The sequence below is a fragment of the Melospiza georgiana genome, chromosome 16 (assembly GCF_028018845.1).
Source record: "Melospiza georgiana isolate bMelGeo1 chromosome 16, bMelGeo1.pri, whole genome shotgun sequence".
NCBI lineage: Eukaryota > Metazoa > Chordata > Aves > Passeriformes > Passerellidae > Melospiza > Melospiza georgiana.
This window is the reverse complement of record NC_080445.1, coordinates 9,120,327-9,143,774: the sequence shown is the minus strand read 5'-3', so window position 1 is coordinate 9,143,774 and position 23,448 is coordinate 9,120,327. Positions and strand designations below refer to the sequence as shown.

Genomic DNA, 23,448 nt, shown 5'->3' with positions numbered 1-23,448 from the left:
GGGATGCTACACAAGGAAATTCACAATGGCCAATGTAAAATGAAATCATTATTTTACTAATTTGCCTCTAATTGCAAGCAAATAATAATTCAGCTTTAGAAACAGGCTTGATCATTGTAAGAAAATGGCAGCACTCCAGCAACAATATTCAAGGCAAAAGTTTCCACAAACCATTGTTAAATGAAAAGCATAAGACATGAAATTGAGGTAATCCCTTCAGCTGTCACACTTCAGTGCCTGTGCCTGTCTCATTTCTCTTATTCAAAGCAGGTACTACCATGGCTCCACTTAACAACATTAAGCACCTTAGTTCATATTTGGGGGGAAATAAAAAGGGCTCCAACTGATTGATTTTAAACAAAGCTGACAAATCACATGTCTGAAAATTCAATTATCTGTCTAAGCCCATTCAGTTAAGTGAGTACAACAGAAAAGTTTATATACCAAAGAAGCATAACTAAAATGTGTTGCTAGACTGTGAATTCAAACTACTTTTATTTTTCTTTAAGATAATACTGAGGTAGAAGTATGTAGGTGCCACAACTTCAGCACAACACACAAGGATCCCACAAGTGTTAGAGAGAGGAGAGAATTTGGGCTGGCAAGGCAAAATTGTGCTCCAGGCACAAGAAAACCTGGACATGGAACACAGCACAGAAAGCTGCAAGTAGATGACACACCAAAGAAAAGGTATTTTATTCATGGAAATTTATTTAAGAATTAGAAATATTCAAAAAAACACACAAGTATGTTTGATGATCCTTATCATACTAGATATACACACACACATAAAATACACATATTTTATATATATACACACTCAAACTGCTGCTGTGAGCAATGCTACACTGCTCCTATAAGGAGCCTTGACTGGCACAATATTCCCATTCCTATGGATTTCAAGTCAGCTTGCTGAACTTTGTAACCTCAATTTTATTCAGCATTTTACTAGGAGGTTGCTAAATAATTGAGAAGCTATTGATTGCTTGGCAATCGAATTTTAAGAGTCCTTGATGATTTTTTGCATTTGATGATGTTTTTCATTTCTGAGACTCCAAAGAACAAATAATTTTCTCCACCAGAGACAGACACTGATATTCAGAGTAAGGGTAAAAAGTATAAAAAAAACAGTTTAATCCTATATACAGTATTAAAACAAACTTAAATAACTGATTCACAAAAAAAATTTCTATGATAACTAAACAAAAAGGTTTCTCACCAGAATTGTAAGAATGTCTGCATTAAAATAACTGTGTACAGTTACAATATATTAAGGAGTCTCATGAAATAACTCTATATCACCTCATTTCTACATAAGAGAATAGACTCAGTGCCTTCTAAAATTGACTTAAAGTTGATACAGTACAGATGAAGTTCAAAAAGACTTTAATTCATTTAAGGTTTTTGATCCAAGACTGAAATTCAAAGCAGGATACTCTGGCCCAGTCACAATTTTCTAATATGCCTCTATCAGGTTATTACTTATTCTTTGTGATCTCTGACTCATTATTATTATTTAGCTGATTCCAAAAAGGGCTCATCCTGATGTATATGAATTTATATAGTTCTTTTAAACAGAGCATATTTAAAAAACATTTAGTAAGCACATGTTGAAAAGTCTTTAATGACTTCAAGAGGTATTTTATCAGATATATTCCTAACAAGCATTTCACAGGAAGATAAATTCCTGTCCAGGAGTTACAGGTCAGATCTGCAGACTGAAGGATGTTAAATACTTCTTTATGCAGGCCCTGCTGTGCTGCAATGTATCCAAACTGCAACACCCAACCTGAAGCAGAACTGTTCACCTGTTGTGAGCCCAGAGCTCAACACAATATTTTCAGTATCTTTAAAGTGCTCCAAACAGTTCCCCGTTTAGTGCTGAAGAATGAGCAACAGGACTGTAAGTACAAGTTGAAAGGGATAGAGAGGAAAAGAAAAATTTAAAAATAAGGCTGAAATAGCCAACAAAACCAGGGCAGAACTGCATCACTAAAAGCACATCCTTCTCCAAAACCTCAATTGTACCAATCTTCCTTTTCTCCAAAAGCTCAATTGTACCAAACCTCCCTGTCTGATCACTTCTTCCATTTCATAAGCTGAAAGACAGATGGTATTATGTGCTGATATAGGGGAAAATGACAATGATAGAGGATGACATTGTAGTATTCCTACAAATTACTCATTTGCTCAAATAGCAAAGCTCCAGTGAGTGTTATTGTTTAGGCTTCATAGCACATATATAGGAATGATCAATTATATAATGAGTGTTAGTTGTCAAATACTTTCAATTCCCTGCCTAATTTTGAATGAAAAATAATTCCTCTCTATTTTAAAATTAGCATTTAAGGAAACCCTGTCTGAAAGAAAATCAAAACTTCAAGCAGAATGGTAAATTTTTTTAGCAACAAAAAACAAGCTTGTGTTTAAGAAGCACAGACTTGCCTGTTTTGCATCCAGTGAATGAACATAGAGTATACAGTTTTTGTTGCAGACAAAGAGGCCTTACAGGATTTATTTTCTTATACCTTAATAGAAAAAAAAGAAAAAAACAAACCCCAACAAAACTCCACCACACATCTTGAAAACGATATAAAAATTCTCTAGGGCTTCTGTAAAATGAGCATGGTAAGAAAAGAATTTGAAAAAGAGTAATTTCTCTTGTATCTCAGTATAGTGGCCTGAATGTAATTAATTTTTGGCACAAATATCAGACTCTAGCAAGTGCTTTCTGTGAAGCTTACTCCAGAAAGGTGTCTCATTCCTAAATCCAGCATTGGGAAAAATGAAATAAAGCAAAACCAAACAAACTACGAGAATCAAACAGATGTCTATGTTTTGATAAAAAAGTTAAGGTTTTTAGGAAATACTATAAAGGAACCAAATATCCAAACAATAAAAGAACCTGCAGGAATTAAGAATGAATTTAAATAAACAATGTCCTGCAACATTATGTAGAGTCTGAAGCAGAGGCTGAGCCAGAGGACTTCCAGAGGTGCCTTCTAACCTGAATGATTCTACTATGAGGAGATGCAAGATCACAGTCAGTTGTCATCAAACACAATTAAATAAGGAAAATGAGAACTGTTGCTCATGGAAATAGAAGTTCAACTGTATACAATATAATGAGATTATATAACAAAACCAATCTCCAGAAAAAAAACTTTAATGAGGAATGATGCACTAAACTTAACTGCTTGTCCTGGGCTGGGGCTGCTCATGGGCCATCACTGAAAGGCTGGGGGCTCCCTCAGAGATGGAGGCTGGGTGCTTTTCACCTTGTTTAGTTCTTCTCCTTCCTCCTCCTCATGCTACAGCTGCTTCTCCTCCTCCTGCCCCCACTGATGCCCTGCTGCCAAATATTCTTCCTCCTGCTCCCTCTGGGAAGCTCCTTTGTCCCTCACTATGGGCTGACTTCCAGTGGGCTTTTTCATGTCCAGGAGCCACTGATGACTTGTGACATGTCACCAACTAACTAAGCAGGAAGAAAAAGTCATTTAATATAGGAATATTCAAATTAGTTTTCACAAGCAGGAACAAGAGATATTTTTCCTCTCTCTAAGAGCTGCTAGAGGGAAGTGATGGAACCATTTCAAGTTGTACCACACATGAGTTCACCCATCACTGAAGGGCTATGGCTGTTAAAGAAGTGCTGCAAAACAGAATAACAGAAAATGCCAAAAGCAAAAGCAATGTGGTTTAAGTAACACAGACAGTAGGTAGAGAAGGCATATCAGGTTAAAGAATCTACAGCAAACAGGAGGTATGTAGAAGTGTAAGATGAAGTAGAGACAAATTTTCAGCCCCCATTTCCCCACACAGTGCATTTTCATCTTCTCTATCTGCTTTTCTTGCTACAAAGCCTGTCCTTTGTAATATGCTTTCCTCCAACATTGCTGAATATAGTCTAAGAATATGCAATCTGAGATTATCCAATTTCACAGTCAACTTCAATAAATTCCTTTGCCTTGCAAAGGGATGTAATAGTATTCCACACAGAAAAGAAGAATCTCAATTTAAAAACTTTAGTATTGCCAAGAAGCCACTGGCACAATATGTCCACACAATTTGAGAAAGGTTCATTGACAAGAACAAAAAAACCCCAAAACAAACAAAAAAAAAGGGGGGGAAACCCCAAAACTCAAAAAAATTATACTAGAGAGACTACTGGGTGTATTCTATCAGAAGACTAGCAAATAGATTGAACCTGAGCCTGCTCCTTTTGGAACAATATAGCAGCTGTTATGAAAGACTTTTTCAAGTATTTCTCATGGAACAATGAGATTACTTCTACTTGAAACTAAGCTCACCTAAGACTTCTTCCATTTCTCAAAGAGAAAGTGGGAAACTTGGGAAAATATCTCTCAGTAAACTAGCATTTTGTCTGGGAGGCCAGAGGCTCTTGGGAGGGTCCAGGAGAACAGCTGAATCACTGCAGATTTCCAGAAGCCATCATTTCATCACTGACTGATGTGTCACTGAAATTTGTGTTCTCAAAGCCTTCAGGAAGCTATTTATGTCAAATTCTTCAAAAGAGCTTTGGGGACACACATAAATATCAGCTCTCATAATCTGAAAAATAGTCATTCATCAAATCACAACAGTCAGATTGTTACTGAATGATTTCCCTTGCCTTAAAATATTCAGAACATCACAACTGAAAATTTTCTACTCTGGTCATGTGATCAATTGTTTCCAAGGGAAATAGTGAGATTTCACTACTTCAAAATATCTAAAACTTTGTTTCCTATTACTCACCTAACATATTATGCAGCACTCAAAAAGCAATTCCAAACTTTCTGTTACTTCAATTCTTTAGATTATTCAGCTTGCTCAACTTCTTGGTTTAAAGTACTATTTATTTTAAAAATTTACTACTCTTATTACTGCAGCAGCATCACCTACAGCATACAAAGTGAACCAACAAAAATTTAGAAGAAAAACTTATATTCCAAAGAAACTACATGCAAAGTTTCTTGTGCTAGGATGTTAGAAAATGAGTTGCTATGAATCATTAAAGAAATGCCTCCCAAACCCAAAGTAACTGGTGACACATGAATTTATCATGCCTCAGCAGCTCCCAACACTGTTTTTATCACATGACAAGGCAAACTGACTTTCAGAAGAGCAATCAACACAACACATCCATATAGCAATAAGAGGAATTACACAGACTTATTTAAAAATACCTCATTAGTCTAAGTGAGCATCTCTTCAGGTCTGGTTATAAAAGCTCCTTATCTATTCTTTAAAGAGGTATGTGCATGACAAATATCTGATTCACCCATATGTCACTGCAAATTCTAAAATTGTGGGGGAAGTGAGTCAAAGAAATATGAATATACAACTCCTATAACCTGAAACATGAATATTAAATGATGAAGTATTTGCATTGTCTCTACTGCCTTACAGCACATGCATGTCAAACCCACTTATTCATATCTCTCCCTCCCTCAAAGCAAGTCGTTTGGCTTGATGTGTCATCAAAAGCAGAATTAGTAGTGTCCTAAATACCTTTATTTTTAAGAAAGCTTTATATTTATCATTTTCAAATAGGCAGTAAAAAGCTTAAAGGAATCTCAGCTGTGGTACTTTGTGATTGACACCAAACACACTCTGCTCGTGCATGCAGAAAACAAACACCTCTCTCTGGGTAAGGCAAATTATTTAACTCTTGGATTGTTTGTTGTTTACTATACACATGAATCACCCCCAAGATCTTACACATCATGGTTACTCTAGAGTTTATTTTGAATTGTAAGAAGCAAATCACACTATTACAGCAGCATTTACCTTCAAAAGTCCTTCTGAAGCTGAATCCCATTTAGACAAGGAGAGGGTTAAAATTCTTTATTTCACTGTAGCACAAAGTCAAGCTGGAGGCAACTCAATACTGGGGCCAATGCTGTTTAACACCTTAACATCACCTGGGCCAGAGCACCCCCTCAGCAAGGTCACAAACACAAAACTGAGGAGCAGAGACACTGTGTGGCTGTGCTGCCACCCAGGGGGACAGGGACAGGCTGGAGAACTGGACTCAGAAAATGTCTGTGAAATTCAACAAGAGTAAATGCAGAGTCCTGCATCTGGGGAGAAATAGCTCAGGACAGCCAGGCAATGCTGGAGGGCTGGAAAACAGCTCTGTGGAGGAGGATCTGGGAGCCCTGGGGGACAGGAGCTGAGCATGAGCCTGCAATACCCCCTCCATGGCAAAGCCAGCCAAAAGCAGCCTGGGCCCTACAGGAACAGCACTGCCAACAAGTCACTGCCAACAGTGCTGCCCAAAGGGACTCAGGAGTCTCCATCTGTGCAGATATTCAAAGCCTAACTGGAAATGGTCCTGAGAAACCTGTTCCAGCTGACCTTCCTGGAGCTGTGGGAAAAACAGCTGCACCACTTCAGAACTTTGTACTTGCTTGTTTATAATGTTTAGCAGGAGCTATTGCTTACCATGGGACTTTTAGTCCTAAATCACTTCTGTTCTTCTGCAAACTTAGCTACTTGAATATTATTTCCCTTCTATGCAGACTGTTATTCCCTTGTTCCCCTGCAGTTATTTCCCAAGACATTTGCAGCAGTTCTTACCGTGCCAAGGCCTGGACCTTGGTGGCATGTCGCTCCTCCTGCTCTGCCACCTTCCTCCTGCAGTTCTCCACCTCCTGCCTCAGAGCTGCAGAATGCTCCATCTCTGCATCCAGCAGGTTCCTCAGGGATCTGCAAGAGGGCAGCAGCCTCTCTTTAGGACACTGCACACACTACCTGCTAATTAGAGTATACTCCAAGAATCACAGAGGAGTGATACCACGGATGTCATCCAAAAATTTCATTAGTCAATTTAATAAATTCACCTGATTTGATTATACAGAGATATTAAAAGCTAAAAGGAAAAAAAGGTTGCAAATTATTAATTTGTATTACCATCCTGTCAACAAGCCCAAAGCACAACTTAATGTGGGATCTACTGCATCAGTATGCAGAAAGAATTGGTTTTTTTAAAAAGCTGGTAAGCTGTTTTCAGTACTTCAGTGCAAGTCCATACATCTTGGGAATAATCTATAAGCAATATATTTATAGCAAGACAGGCAGGGCTCTTGTCCCTGCCAAGTGCACTGCCACAGACCTCTGTGTAAAAACCCTTGATGAGATAGCAAAGGTCAGCATGATGCATAATGGTAAAACCCAAAGCATCCTGGTCCTTCTGCCAAAAAAAGCCCACAAAGCTGAATGAGGCAATAACTTGCAATTATGGGAGTGGGAAGAATAGGAGGAAGGAAAATGGGATCTGTTGGTAAGCTTAGCATTAAAAAACCCAAAATACCCTTACTAAAGCATTGAATGCATTTGTATTTTCATTCATCTAACAATGCGTTTCAATAAACTAAATAAATACAAAGTATGTTTGATGGCATTTTATATAAGCAACTGATCATTTCTACATTTACATCATCATTGTTCCCCAAGTGAACACAAAGACAGCCAGAAATGAAAGTCACTTTCAGCATTACATTGTGAGCCATCCTACATCACTTTTTCACCAGAAGGGAAAAAACAGAAATTTTCTGAATATTTGCATTAGGAGAAACTTTTGCTTATTTGGAAAGCTATCTTAACAGAGCTTCAGAATCTCCTGGCTACAAGGTTTGGTTTTGAAAAAACTAAAACTGCAAAGGTCCCAAGGTACAAAGAGTTACCTGATTCAAACTAAAAGCAAAAAGTTACCTTCAAAACACTATTCTTCAGTATCAACATTTAAAAAGCGAATTATTAAGTTAACCTTTCAAGGAAAAAATAATATATACATCAAAAAGGTTACAGAAATATTATGCATAGCTTTACAGAAAGGACAGCTTGTATAAGAGAACAGTTTGTTTTTTTTAATTACAGTCCCTCTTGACTAAAATACACAAACTACCTATTCTGTTCTTCCAGCTCATCCTTTCTATTCATCATGGCCACGATAGCTTGACGAAGTTCATCTAAAAAAGGAACAAAAAGGATTAATGTCTGTGTCCATTTTTGCTCATTTCAGATCTAGAAGTCATGCACACAGGCAGCACACTTAAGATGATGCCAACACCATTTGCTATTCAGGAAAGCACATAAAAATGCTCTTAATCTCATCACTAATTTGAGCAATCTTTCAAAAGCGGAGTTATTTAACAGCACATCAGAAGTATTGATCAAATCAAATTAGTCTGCATCTGGCTTTAATACAAATGTTTACAAGTGTGCCTGTGGTTGCAGCTGTTTTGTTTTCACAGATGTAGGGCAGAAGCACCTTTTCACCACATGCCTATTAATGAGATACACTGTTACTTGCTCAGCTTCTCCAAATTGCTTCTTCTCCTGGCTGTAAATCCTGCTACAGGAAATAACTGCTACAGGGAGATGGGAGCAGAGATAATGGCATTGCTTCCTCATGGCATTGTTGCTCAAGTTCAGCCCTAAAGATGATGAGACTTCTGAACCTCATCATTTCCTATTAAATCCTTTCTATCTTTTTACAAATACCATAAAAATACTTTCTGTCATTAAATCAAGAATTTTTTTTTTAAACAACCAACAGAAGTTTAGAATTTTTAAAGATTTCCTTTGGGTTAGGTTTAACATGATACCAGAACAGCCAAATACCATACTGAAAAGTGTCAGCTCCAATAATTTCATTAACAATTTCACATATATTAATCAATAATTTTATAAGTGCTACAAGGACAAAATTATATTAAACCATCCCTCCCAACATTTAAGTGAAATGTTTATATATAATAAATCAGCCAATTTTGTTCTGCAAGTATTCAATGCAGATGCCAGTAAATTTCAGTGTGCTTTTACTGAAAACACACTAACAGAACTGATATTACTTGAATTCTTCAAGCAAGCAAAACCACTGGACAACTTCTTTCCCCTTTACACTCACTACACAGTATCTTTCACCTGTATCTTTCTTAATATTTTCTATAGTTACAGAAGGTTTTGCCCATTAAAAAAAAATAGCATTTTCCTATGGCCAGATGGAGTCTGACAAACTCTAGTAGTGGATAAAATGCGAAAGATTTTATTATATCAACCAGATGTTGACAGTCAGTGCTGCAGACATTATGATTCCAGTCTGGCCTTGGTAATCTGCAGATAAATCCCACCCTTGCAGGACTGCAGAGTTCAGCAGAGTTCTTGTGTCATTTGAAATCAGCCATCCCAAATTTCTTCATGCTAGATTTTTTTCCAAAACATTCCTGAGATTGTGGCCAGGAAGAAAGCAGATGATCAGTTTTCTGCCCACTCCATAATACCCATATTACACTTTAAGAGCTAAATGACATTAGCAAGAAACATTTCAGTAGGCCATTAGAGGGAGTTTGCACTTCATTAATTCAGCATAAAAAGGATAATTATTTTTCTACAGTAACTTAGCATATTTTATGCAACTCTAAAATAAAAAAATCCAAATCTTGTAGAATAAACAAAAGTGAAACAGTGAAATTTCTGGGTATTAAATAGCACAAGGGATCACAATCCATCAGCCTACCTGTGAAATAAACAGTTGCTCTAGGGATGAGGAAAATGCAATAATCTAGTGTTAGAGCATCATACAAGTAAACAACAGAAGCAAAAGGATCCACAGCAAGCTTTCTGTACAGTATCACTCCATAACAAAACAACAATCTTGAACCATAATGTTGAATTCAGAATCCTCAAGGACACATCAAGCCGATGGCATTTTAAATATTTTAAGTGTGCCATTAAAATATGATAGTGCATGATCAACAAGTAGTTGTTGTTATGTCTCTAACTCTGAATAAATTAAAGCTGTTGCTGCTCAGACACGGCTCTGCACTTGCACAGGGCACCCACTCTGCAGCAATTGCCTCTCTGTGTACTCAGTCTTTTAATGTGTACTGATTTATTAACATTTATACAGCTAAACTATTATAAATTGGCTTCATTGTTTCTATTTGCCAGCCTATTCAAACTGTAACCTTAACTTGCATAATAACTTAATCTTCTTTTCCTTATTCCATCCAGAATCTGCTGCATGAGTTGAGACCTGAAATTCCATCTTTTCTCACTCCCCTCTCCCACACACACACAAGCAGAGCACAAAAGCAAGATCCTGCTAAAGACCATGGTTTGCACAGAAGAGGAAGGAAAAAAAGCCTCTTGAAATAGAAGACTTTAAATTGCTTATTTATTTCCATTTGCCTCTTTTTTCTGAGAGTCATGGAATTGATAATACTACAGAGACACAACAAAGCAGAAATTCCAAATTTCATTATCACATACAGGGCAAAAATCGATGCTTAATTCAGGACCACAAATGCAAACACATTTCATACTCAGTATTTCTTGCTAATTTATCTCAATTACAGGTACCAGTGTAGGTGTGGATAAAAGCATCAACACAAACCACCAGTGAGGGATAAGAGACCAGAATTCCAAGAAGGCTGGTCCAGCCCAGCAAGATTGCTCCATGGCTATAGCTCTGCTGATTCTTCTTGAATTGATGAGTATTAAGAAGTTGTATTTTCTATAAATTACTCAAAACAAACAAAATAACTATACAGTTTATAATCAACACTTCTTTAGCCTCTCTATCCATAGTAAACACAAAAAAGTAAAACATTATTCGTGTAATTAAATGAGCAAAAAATTACCAAGAAAAAAAATCAGAAACCTTAATGTCATGATCTTTTGAAGCAAGGAACAGAGTAGAACTAAAAGGAAACCATCCTACTTAATTCAGGTATAATATTTAAAACTTTCAAAAATTTTAATTTCTGACTTTCACTTACGCTTCCTGAAAAATTTCAGCAGCATGTCAGAGCAGTCAGCTGAATGCAAAGGAAACCCAGGATCATACACTGCAGCAGGTTCCCTTCAAACCTGCCAGAACATCCCCAGTTCATGAGCTTTTGTCTGTCTGCTACACTTGCCTCCAAGATGAGTGTATGATCATAACCTAATTTTTCCAGCAGTCTTATGTCTCATACATTGTGTGGGTTAGAAAAGGGAATAAATTTAAAAAAATGTCAGGGTTGTAGCAGCAACCATAAATTTGGCTTTTTCTGACTTCTGAACTGTGCAACCTCAATCTTTCTCCCCTCCCCTTTTTTCTTTTCTTTTTTTAATAAAACAGTGGGAGGATGGCCAAGTATTCCTAGTTCACAAAAGTGTTTGATATTAGACTTTATGTCCTACTTCTGAGCTGTTTTGTGCTTGATAACATTTATGTTCTGTAAAGTAACATTAATGAAAGGCAATACACAACTGTTATTAAGGATCAGCAATCAACACCAACATATCTAAAAGTGAAGTGATAACCTGAGTTCCATAAAGACAGAGATGATAACTAGTGAAGTTTTTCCTAAGAAGTAGTTTTGCAATGACTTCTTAAAAAAAGAATTCCCATGTACAAACAAATAATTCCAAACCATTCTTTATCAGCAAAAAAAGAAAACAGAATATTAAAAAAATCAAGGAATGTACTAAATAATTTTTTCATATTAAACCTCACTTTTTTGAACACTAGCAATATTCTTTCATTGCTGAAATTATTCTGTGGTGCCTAATTACTGATGAAGTGAGTATTTTCTCTGAAACATTTTTAATTCCATTCCATACTTCATGCAAAATTCTAGCTTCTAGAAAGCTTTCATAGGGTCACAGAGCACGAAATATATAATGCTTTGAGGAACACCTGCCAGTTTCCAGCAACCTCCAGAAAATTCATAAGTTTCACAACTCTTGTGCTATTTACCAAAGATTGGAGCAGTATGATTTGCAATCACCTGTTGTGAAGAATGAGCTGTAAGTGAAATCATCCCTCAGAGTACACAAGGTCATGCAGCCTCCTCTGCAATCCTGCAGATAGAGTATCAGGGTGGGCTGGGAACAGTTTACAGGAATTTTTATTTTTTTTATTTTCATGAGTGAAAATTTACACAGATATTTTCAGAGAAAAATAAGACTTCCAGCAGACTAGTTACATCTTAAATCAGAAGTGTGACCTTTAAAGACTTAAGGAGCTTGATGCTCCCTAAGCTGCCTACATGAACACTGTGTTTTAAGGCTTAATTTAGTGCTCAAAAATCTTGTAAATATTATCCTGTCATGTCACTATTCACAGGGCAAATTTTAGTAGGAAACAAATTGTGTTGCCCTTGTACTGCATAGAAGAGTCCTGGAGAAAACCAAGCCTGTAAAGTAAACTGCAGCTTTCCTCTCCCTGATAAAATACAAACACCCTCCCTTCACAGCTGTACTTCCAAAGAAAAACAGGAATTTAGAACCTGCCAGTGACCTGGGGCAACTGGGCCACAGAACAGGTCAGCAGCTATTCAGAGGACACAAAGTACAAAAACACCTTATTCACTTACACAACCAGGATAAAAATATAACATGGAGGTTTGATTACTCAGTAAAGCTCTTCAGTGATCACAAAAAACTCAGGGATTTCTCAAGAATATATGAAAAAGTATGGAATGATGTAAAATGTTACAACCTTTCCTACCCTTTGTGGTGAAGCTCAATTTTAAAAACTGAAGAAAATGATAGTGAAATGACTAAATTACCAATTACTTCCTAAAAATAATACTATAATAAAAGAACCTTATAAAGAACGTTCTTTATAAGTTTTGCAACTTATTCTTTTTTCTACTGAAAAGCAAAATGGAGAGACTTGTGCTGGTAGAAGAGATTGTTCTGGTGAAAAACAATGCTGAAAATACAATCCTCCTGTAGCAACTCCTGAAACAGTGTTGTTTGTGATTCAAATACAATAGGAGAAAGATAACTTTTTTAAAAGCTGAAATTACATAGTAGAGTAGATGCATAAATAGAAAATTTCTGACCAGCTTAACTGTTTATAAACTTGGTTATGACAAAACAATCTGCACAGCTGGGCCAGTTCTCAAATTATGCCTGACATAAACAGCAAAGCTCTGTGGATTTCTCTTAAGTGGTATTAGTATTTTTTGAGATCTATCTGTGGCTAGGTTAACCTATACCTTTACAAATGCACAGGACATAATTCAGGAAAATAATTTTAAATGGCAGAAATTTGAAATTACAGCTTCTCCTAACTTACTAGTTGCATATCAAAAAAAGTAAGAAAAGTTTAGTACTATCCTAATAGGTTAGAACAAAAGCAGGAAAATAATATAATTTTTTTTAAATCCATTTCAGGCTTTGTCTCCAAAAGTAAGAAATACAAAAATCCAGTCACTGGAGACTTCACAGCTTTTCTCACTGCACTACTGCATTCCATTTTTCTTGCCTGATGTGTTAGAATCAGTTGCTATGCAACCAAGCTATAAGCCTCAGCATTTAATAATTCTTCTGCTAATTGCAACAGAGAGAAAGAGCTTCAGTGTCTGACTTTGTCATAGCACTGAATTCCTCCTGTAGAGAATCTACAACCAATAACAGCAAACTTGAAGAAAGCATTTTTATTCAACATAACCCAGGATCATCTATTATAAAGGTAATCACTAATTCTATAAATGTATAGTCAGCTGAATTTTAATTATAATTATGATTATTTACTCGGTGTTCTACTGGTTTTATAGACACGGGTTTGACACGCTTCCCACCCTTCCTTTCACCAAAGCCTTCTCTGAACTGGGAAACTAATGATAGTGTGCACACTTCTGTTGATCCTGTGTTTTCATTTCATTTACAAATTGCTAAGTGTTGAGAATTGAAAGCCTCCAGATTTTCTTTCTATTTTATAGCTCTTACCTACACGGGGAAATAACTGAGCAACTGAAGGAGACCAACTGCGGCCCCTGCTGGTGGCTGACTCCCCTACAAACAGCAGAATAACAGTGCAGGGGCACCAGAAAACGGCCCTGAGCAATTCTCTGAGAAATAAATAAGAACAAATGGATGTTGTAGGGATAACATTAGCAGAGGATATCAAGTGACCAAAGATCACTGTAGCTAATAACGGTAAATCCATTCCACACTTCAATCATGGCTCCTACAAGTCCCTAACTAGTTTGCCACTTGGTGACATACTTTGTAAGAAAGGATTTTTCAGCTTGGTAAAGCTCAGTCAGCAGACAGTGCCAGAGCCTGAAACACTGCCCAGTGAAAATGTTTGTTTTCTCTCCTTTAACAAAGGTTGATACAGCATTTGAATATAACTTTAGAAAATGAGATCAGAATATCTTAAGATTTCATTCATTTTGATGATTGCATTAATCAATCGCAGAAAATAATCTTGGCTGCATAACTTCTAACTTCCCAAATGTCATAATTTAAAACTTGTACATATTGAAATTTAAAAGAAGAAACAAACACACACCCAAGAGCTTTAGGAACAAAGCCACTTCAGTTACAGAACATTCTGTACACTGAGGAACATAAACACATACTGGGTTACAAGCTTAGACATTCAGTTTAAGAACTAAATCTTTGTTCTACAAGTGTATGCAAAGAAAAAATATCAAATATTAAACAAACAATATAAACAATATAAACAAACTGCCTGTGCTTCTATTAACTACCTCTGCAGCAAAGACTATTTCATCCTGTCTAGCTTTGCTCTTAATGCCACTGAAACATGACTGTCCTCCCCCTTAATCTTAACTCAAGTTTTTGTGAAAGTCCACATTTATGTTTGGAGCAGATTTCCGTATCAAAACCACAGAAAGAGTGGGGTTTGTTTGTTTGTTTCTGACTAGCCATTAATGAAAACAGGCAAAATAAGCAAGACTACATCAGAACTAACCCTCAGAACTTGAAGAAATTTAAAGATGCTAATCAAATCATTATTTTTCATTTAACTACTGAAGCCACATTTAATATAAGGACATATCAGCTGCAATGAAGCATAACCTGCCAATACAAACAGCATTTTAGAGCAGTTATTATAACATGACCAGCACATCAGAAATTAAGTGCTCCAAGACTCTCTAAGCAGATTTTATTGAAATAAAAATAGAAAGAGTTACAGGACTTTCAAAGTTATTTCTATCAATCTAGATACATCAAGGAAGTACTTACTAATTGTCATGGATTCTGGCACAGTGGCTGAAGGCAACATACTGCTTAAAGTATTCACTTGAGCTGGAGGACTGACTTCCACTCTAGTCAGAAAAGCACAGTAAAATCAATATATGAAAACAAAATCCTGAATTCAAAACTTAAGAAAAAATATTCCAGAAACTAGAATTGTTGTCCTATTCACCCATATTTAATAAAAATATGTTGAAAAATCCTTTAATGTATCTCCTGGGAGTCTGATTTAAGCAGACACACAAAAATTCCAAATTAAAAGGCCATGGAGAATATAGTAAAAAAATAACATAAAAACCAAGATAAAACCTATTTTCAAAACCAGGAAGCCAAGTCTGTTATTTGAGACGAGTAAGTGACTTTCTCAAGATAATTAGGAAAGTTCAGTGTATGAAACTATGTTAAAAAGGCAATTGTAGGTTTTTTGCATTTGTCTTTCCAAACATATGCAGAAGTATCCTGATGAGCAGTTGGTTTTGCAGTACTAAGTGCATTAGTTAACAATAAGTTGGCAGCTACAGGGTGAAGGTTTTTTCTTTCAGGACAAACATATTTGGCACATACCTGTAAGGAAGATCAGATCTCCTTGGAACCAGTTCTACCGGATGAACAGCATGTTCATGCCCCTCTCCATTCTCCAAGTTATCTAAAGCAGAATGCACAAGCATTAGCTTCCTTTGGGTTACACTACTCAAAAAATAAAATAAAAACATAAATCCAGAAGTTAGTTAGTTACCTTTCTAAACAGAAACACTCAACTTACTATAGCTTTTAAACACTTTTAATTCTGTCTCCAAAGCTTGTTCTGCAAATTGACCCTGAATGCCAGCAGGATTGTCAAGACTCTTAGGGGAAAAAAAAAATCAAAGCATAGCACAATCCCTAAATTATACTTGATATGCACAGAGTAACACAGCCATGAGAAGACTTGTTCCTGAAGTTCCTGTGCAAGCCCCCAGAGTTGAAGCACCTCACGACACCTCATGCTCACTACAAATCTGGTTGTGACTTGCAGGAGAAGAATTTGTGGTTAATCCCCAGCACGTGAAACCTTGCAAAGACATCAGTGCTTTCTGTATTCCCAACAGAGCACCATGGCTTTTCCCTGGCTCCTTACATCCCTGTACCAACCATCAGGAATCAGACAGATGAGATATTGTTTAAAAAGCATGAATAATGTGCATCTGTCCACAGATACGCAGCTGTCGGCACCAAAACATCCACATGACTGAGCCTGTCATGGAGGAAGCTTAGGTGGAAACAAACAAAACTCATATTTTATTGATGTGTTCTGCATCTCACAATGTAAGGGCTACGAAGATACTACAAGACAATCCTAAACAGAGCAGATTCCATTCTGATAGAATAGAAGCAGAAATTCTAGAAAATAAGTTAATGGGAAATAAAGTTATTATGGAGAAAATTATTTTTGAAGCCATAGAGATTACTGAAGCTCAGTTCCTAAAATACATAATCCATTTTTGTTCCAAGCAACTGCATTTTGATGGAGGCTTTCTCATTTCTAGCTACCCAGAGATATGATATGCCCTGACACATCCCTGGAGCACTGCAACAGATTAATACTGAAAACACATATTAACATACAACACTATAGATAATGCTATCTCCAATATATATGTGTGTGTATGTGTTATTTATTGGTATTAAAACCTCTAAACCAAAATATTGGGTTAAACTATATATTTTACAAGAGCTCATTAAGCATATTTTAACAAAAAATACCAGGATAATAATGAGCTTGTCAGTTAGTGGGCTGGACTGCCCTCAGAATAAGCTAATGCATGTTCCTTCTGACATCATTCACCCAGCACAAGTGCAACTCCCAGAGCCAAGCAAACAAGTGCCTAAGGCAGCTTTCAATCTCAGCAAACTGTCAGTGTGCCTGAGCAGAGGGTGCCTGGCTCCCTGTGTCCCTGACTGCTGGCACTTGGGTGTGCAATGGGCACTCAGTGCAGCCCTGCCTGCACCCTCCATCAGCTCCTCCTGGTCAGAGGTGAGAGCAGGAGAGCACACAGCGGGGTCTGGGGGGCTTTCCTAGCTCTGATCAACTGAGGCCCTTCACCAGCCCAATGCTGCATCACTCTCACTTGCATGACAGGTCACAAAGAGGGACTGAAGGAGGACTAAAATATCTGTCCTGTGCCCAGAAGAGATCTGAATGGGCCTGTTGATCATCTCCAGTAGGCTGAGCATTGCATTCAAACAGTTCTGAGATAAGCAACACAAAACAAGGGGCTTTGGTGTCTTCTCAGTAAGGGTAAGCCCCTGGGACAGCTGTGGATAAGATGCATACAAATATAAGCAGATATTCCTCATCTGCCTCCAGAACTAAGGGTTGGCTTGCACTCCTGATTTTTTATTTCAGATCAAAACCCAGCTCATGCTCCTGATGCCTTGTGACATCCACTGACAGCAACTGTTCCATTCCACACACACCCCCCACAGACGGATATGGATTTTTGTATTCCAGATTCCAACCTGTGGATGTTCCCCAACAATTTCTGGTTTGTATTGAAGAGATCACAATGCCACAAATTACTCAATGTTTTCTAAATCCGTTCCTTTGTAAATTGACAAATATGGCAGCAGAAAAAATAATTTTAAATGTCCTTTTTTTTTTAACCACTGGCATTTCTTATGAGGTACATATTTTAAAATACAGCAGAGGGCAGTGCAGCATTATTTTATGATTCACAGTTTTGTCACTGAACTTACACAACTGAATTACACTTTTTCACAGGCCTTCAATCAACAATCCATTTAAACTCTTGGACATATAATGTGTATGTAAAAAATGAGAAATATACTACCATTAAAACAATATTTGAATACCACTGACAAGTTTTTAAATGGTCACTGAAATGAGTACACCCAAAGTTCAGTGTTTTATAAACAGCTAGAAAAATATCAACAGGGTGAAGGGGAGGGCTGGTGGACTTTTTTCTTTGGTTTTGGTACAAATATAGATATTGTAAAAGCCCCAGGCCTTCTTTTCCATTCCTTTACCCATTTTTCTTGCTTGCTTCAAATGGTCCACATCATTCTGGAAGTGTCCCTCACTGCACACAGCTGCAGCTGAGGCCACAGCAGAGCCAATGGAGCTCACACTTGCAAATGACACCCATGCACAGCTCTGTTCATTCACTATCAGCTTGTAACCTGCTGAAAACCATTTGAGGATACTGGCACAGGAAAAATTAGATGTGAGCTGGCAAGTGGTGCTCACAGCTCAGAAAGCCAGTCTTAGAATAAATGATCTCTGCAGATCCCCTCCAACCCAAATCATTCTACAATTTCCATATCCTTTTTTGAGCAAGTATTTCCTAGTCCATCATTCCTTACACTGTGTTTCAACAATTAACAGCTTCCACTAAACTGCTTCCAGCTGCTCTCTAGTATGTCAAGATTAATTTGAATTCAAGTTCTCAAACACACTTGGAGCTTCTTGCAGCTTAGAGGTATCTAGAAAATGAATATGGACACTTTTTATACAACCATCCTAAACTTCAATGAAATACAAGACCACAGCTTAATCCCAATGAAACTCTGGTTTATTTTGACATTGATAACTCCCCCTTAACTAAGTAACTACTCAAATGGAGAGCTCTGATTCAGAACTAGAATAAACTTCAATTGAACTTTTTATCCCAGTTGTGCAGTACCCGCTGTGTCTGTACAATCCTGTTATTCTTACTATTGTCCCATGTTAGAATAAAGGTTGCTGGAATTCTGTGAATTCAAATGCCCACCTGTTTGGGAGTAAGAGCCAACAGCACTGACAGGAAACAGAACATCTGAGTCATCATTCAGGACCTGCAGAGGACTCCAACTGCATATCTGAGAATTGCATGTGACTATTTCACGAGGCCTATTTAGAACAAACAAACAAACAAACCAATCTATTTATACAGCCAGTATTACTGTTCATAATGCTTATGTTTCTTTCAGAGATACCACTGCAAGAAAAATCTTTATTTCAATCTGCCTGCCAATTTCTTGGTCAGCCTTACATTAATTGATTAAAGACCAGACATTCCAAACCAGAGGAGATAAGCAGCACTTGCCTTTTTCTCTAAACAAATTTCTGTCAGAAATAAAGAAAGCATATCAGTATCTAAAATTATTCTTTCTCTCTCAGTTTTGTCCTGCCTTTTTGAACTGTCTACACTCTGATGTAACAAGCTTACTCTGTTTAAAATACACATTTTTATTGTGAAGCCAAAATAGAATTGTTACCATACTAAGAATGAGGAAATATCAAGTAGGCCAGAACTATATCCTGGTTATATCATGCCAGAGTTTTAACAACTGAGAACTTCAAGGAGAACAAGAACTCTGATATCTCAAAATTTGGGGTTTCAGTGAAACTTAGAAGCAACATATCATCACTGCAGTGGCATATATTGTTTAAACAGTAAAAAGAAAAAAAAAAAGAGGGGGAAAAAAGGTAGGGGAGGAGAAAAATAGGGAAAGAAAAAAAAAAGAGAGAAAATCTACAGTTCAGTTCAACACATGAATTTCCAGTAGCCATAAAAAAAAAGGGAAGGGGTGGAGGGGAAGCATGGAAAGTTTACCACTTACTTTTCAGAAGCTTCAGTTCCACCTTCTGTGCCTTTATTTCCTAATGATTTTCCATACAGCTCATCCTCATCTACATCTTCATCATCAATGCTCTTCACATCCAGTTTCTGGTATTCATACTCTCCATTCATGAATACTGAATTGCTCTTCCACGAATGGTTACTTTCACTCCCATTCAGGTTTTTTCCCAGAGTGCTTTCAGATGAAGACAATGCAAGAACTGAAGATCTGTCTACACTCTCCTCTGAACTTTCTCCTGTCATCAGAGTCTTTGTGCAATCCCCCAGATTTTGCTCATCTTCCTCTTCATCAAATGAGATAATATTAGTCACCCTCTTCTTCTTTTTTCGATCTTTTTTGTATTTCAAATCTAGTAGTAATACAAAGTTTTTACATAGTTTAGAAAAGAGAAATAATATATGAAACCTTTTTTTTTTCTTAAAAGAGCTCATATACTAACTTACTTAATAAAGAAAAAACCACTTAGATCTACATGGCATTCATTATCTTTCCATACACATGAGCTTTTAAATCTCTAATTAACAGCTTTATTTTATAAGTCTTACATAATTCAGATTTTTAAAGATATTCTGGAGATGCATTCATAACATGATTCAATTGAAACTGGAAAAAAAGTTCCACAAACCCATGAAATTAAATTTAAAATAGTAAGTTAGCCTTCCTGTCATTTTCTCCTATGGACTACACCTAGTATACAATGCAGAGCAGGTCTGCACAACAAAGAAAACATGAAGCACTGAAAAGAACAAACCCACAACACGAACAAAATCCACAACCTGCAATCAAATAGTTTTGTCTATACTCTAAAAACTGAATAGTCAGCTTTCAGCTAATTAGCTCTTGGTCTAGAAATACACTGAAATTCTCTCTGATTACACCAGATGTATTCAGTGCCAGCACTTATTTTTACACTATTATCTATTCTCACTGAATCTGATGTGCACGTGGAGCTAAATGCAAAGCTGAAGCACTCCAAGAAATATCAGAAATCACTCACCAAGACACTCACACAGGGACCAAATTGCTTTGCTTAATTCAAGTCCAGCTGTTATATATCCACAAAGCACACTAACATACTTTTAAAAGGATGTTAAAACCCATTCTGCTTGCAAATAGAATTACAACAAAGAACACAGACTTCAATGGAAACATCTGACTTGCTCTAATGTTCCACATGTAATTGCATTTAAACAATCTCAATTTTTTTAAGTGGCATTTCACTGGAAGTTGTACCTTTCATGTTCTGTATACACATGTGCTGTACACACCAGGTACATCATGTTGTGGAGTCACATGCACCATATGGCCAATTACTGCCTTTCATCTTGCAAGGCTATTCTGTACTAACAAAGTTATCCCAAGTCAAGTATCACATACAATTTCAATCTCATTTAAGTGCTATACAACAAAAGCTTTACCACAAGTTTGCTCTAAAAACTGTATTTTAAGACAAAATCTATTTTGAATGCCAATAAAAACCAGATTTTATCTCAACTTCTGTTCCTACCAGATTCTCCTGTGGGGTTTGTGCTTTTTATCTCATAACCAAAACAATTTAGTGCCTAAATTCAAACCTTGTTTCTTAATTGAAAAGTGCATAAATCTTCCTGCTGTTTTACTTTTACAAAGCAAAACAAACTTTTAGTTCAACTTCCAGAAACAGAGATGATAAAATATTACTTTGTTAATTTTGGAACAAAAAATATATAACAAAAATCACATTTTCCTTGACTAATTTCAAATAATAAGAGATTAAGACTTTGGGTCTTTGTTAGTAACTAACATCATACAAGCTGGTTGTAACATTAAGAACTCTAAAGGTAAAGAGTGTATGAGTAAATCTTGATTTAGGCAATTATCTGCTTTGCATAGGAATTCAGACTGTAAACACAGTCACTACTTGAAGCAAATTAAAAGCTAAGATTTGCATCTGATATTTAAGAAAATATATAAGTCACTGTATGTCTGACTGGCAAGGTGGCAAAAGACAACATTAAAAGTGAAAAATCATCACATCACAAACTTCAAAGCATAATTTTGAACAAGAAACTAAAACTCAGGTCACAAGAAAAGCTGTACCAATAAAACAGTTTAGCTTCCCTCTCACAGTGATACAAGAATGCTGAAATACAGTTACCATCCAGTATTCACACCCAATATTTCCAATTTCATGCTTTTTAATTACCCTCTCAAGTGGTTTGTAAGCATAGCGCACTTATTTCAAGACTTCTGCTCTACAACAGCACATTAAAAGTAAATGTAAAAGTTATTTAAACACACTTGAATAGTTCCTAAGTTTCTGAATGGCACTAACATTGACAGAGGCTTACCAGCATTGACATTCCTGGGCAGAACAGGCAGTGGGTCAGAGTCCTGCTCAGGTTTGATGAGAATGGAGACTGCAGAGGAGGCAGTGATCTCCCGGAGGAGGCTGCTGACACCATGGGTGGACTCCTTCAATAAGGAAGTTACATTTTGTGTGGATTCCTTCAACAAATCTGACACAGTGGGTGTGCATTTGCTCTGCCCATTTAAATCCTTATTATCAATGTTGATAGCAAAAAGAATGGAGTTCAGACCTTCAGAAAAAAGAAAGGGGAAAAAGAGACCACAAATGCACCATATACTGCACATGCAAGTTATGAACATAGAAGCTAAGGATTAATGAAATTGTGACATGGAAAACACTTCTTCCAAAAATTTCCCACAGTTCCCAATGCATGAATTCTCATTCTTTCATGGACCATTCATTCCTTTCTAGATTATATTCAAGCTGATGCAATCAGTTCTGAATTCTTCTTGATGGCTGTTCAGCTGCACATTAAATAATCAAAAAGTACTGTGAACTCATTTATTTATAACCTTTTATTTAAACCAATTTCACTGCAACTTTACTGTTTGTGGGTTCCTATATTCTATTAGCAAAAATGCACCAGAACCATGTCTGGCAGAATGAAGCATGTGACCATGTATCCGAAAAGAGGGATATAAAAGGTAATAATGCATCATTTCTATGGATGAACTCTAGAAAAGTAAATTATTTGTTATCATTCCTTACTCTTACACTCCTTATCTGTATTTACCTGTAATTTTGATGTTAATATAAATTCCATCATTACTCTTTTCTAATCAGGAATAACCCACTTTGCTTCTCTAAACTGCACTGGTTTTAAGTTAGCCTTGACTGCTGAAGAGTAAAAAAATTTATGTGGAAAATTTTTGAATTGTAGGAAAATCCAGGATTTTAATAATCCATCAATTCACAGCATAAATTGGCAAAATGCCTTGACTGCTCACCCTGGCTGTGCCTCTGACACAATTCTCCACATAAATACAGTGTATTAGAGAAATTCCTCACAACCAGAACAGATGCAACATCCCAAAATGCATCAGTTTCCCAAGTGCAGTTATACTGAAGAGAAAGCCTTACCAGCTGCCATTGTAGGGATCATGCTAGAACGTTCTTCATCCATCATAAAAGACCAGTCTTCATAGAAGACACTGTAATTTAAAGGGGAAAAAAGGACATGCAGTGCTATAGTAATATATACTTCACTTCTGAAAGACAAAAACCCTCTGAAGAATAAGCAGGAGCTCCCCAAAGGATGAAATTTTATGTCACAGTAACTCCCTGTAGCTCTCAAATTCATAACTGTTCAGATGGCTCTAAAAAGACATGCTAAAGAGTATTTTTTTTTCTTTAGTTTTAGCTCTGCACTTTTTTAGAGGAAAAAAGGTCTGGGGGTTTACACTGCACTAGCAATCACAGCATCTCTCTATACCTATTGCTACACATGTTTTGTATAA

General features: G+C 36.7%; 1 protein-coding gene across 2 annotated transcripts in view; it reads right to left on the bottom strand.

Annotated features, from left to right (window-relative positions):
• Window positions 1-23,448, bottom strand: part of SNX29 (sorting nexin 29) — a 97,590-nt gene that overhangs the window by 64,331 nt on the left and 9,811 nt on the right. For both annotated transcript variants that reach the window (XM_058035697.1, XM_058035698.1), the window contains exons 6-13: window positions 23,072-23,142; window positions 21,972-22,220; window positions 19,621-19,990; window positions 18,789-18,907; window positions 15,583-15,664; window positions 15,007-15,089; window positions 7,913-7,976; window positions 6,586-6,714 (exon numbers count right to left, since the gene is read on the bottom strand). In XM_058035697.1, the coding sequence (XP_057891680.1) occupies window positions 6,586-6,714; window positions 7,913-7,976; window positions 15,007-15,089; window positions 15,583-15,664; window positions 18,789-18,907; window positions 19,621-19,990; window positions 21,972-22,220; window positions 23,072-23,142 (1,167 nt within the window). The remainder of the gene's footprint in view (window positions 1-6,585; window positions 6,715-7,912; window positions 7,977-15,006; window positions 15,090-15,582; window positions 15,665-18,788; window positions 18,908-19,620; window positions 19,991-21,971; window positions 22,221-23,071; window positions 23,143-23,448) is intronic.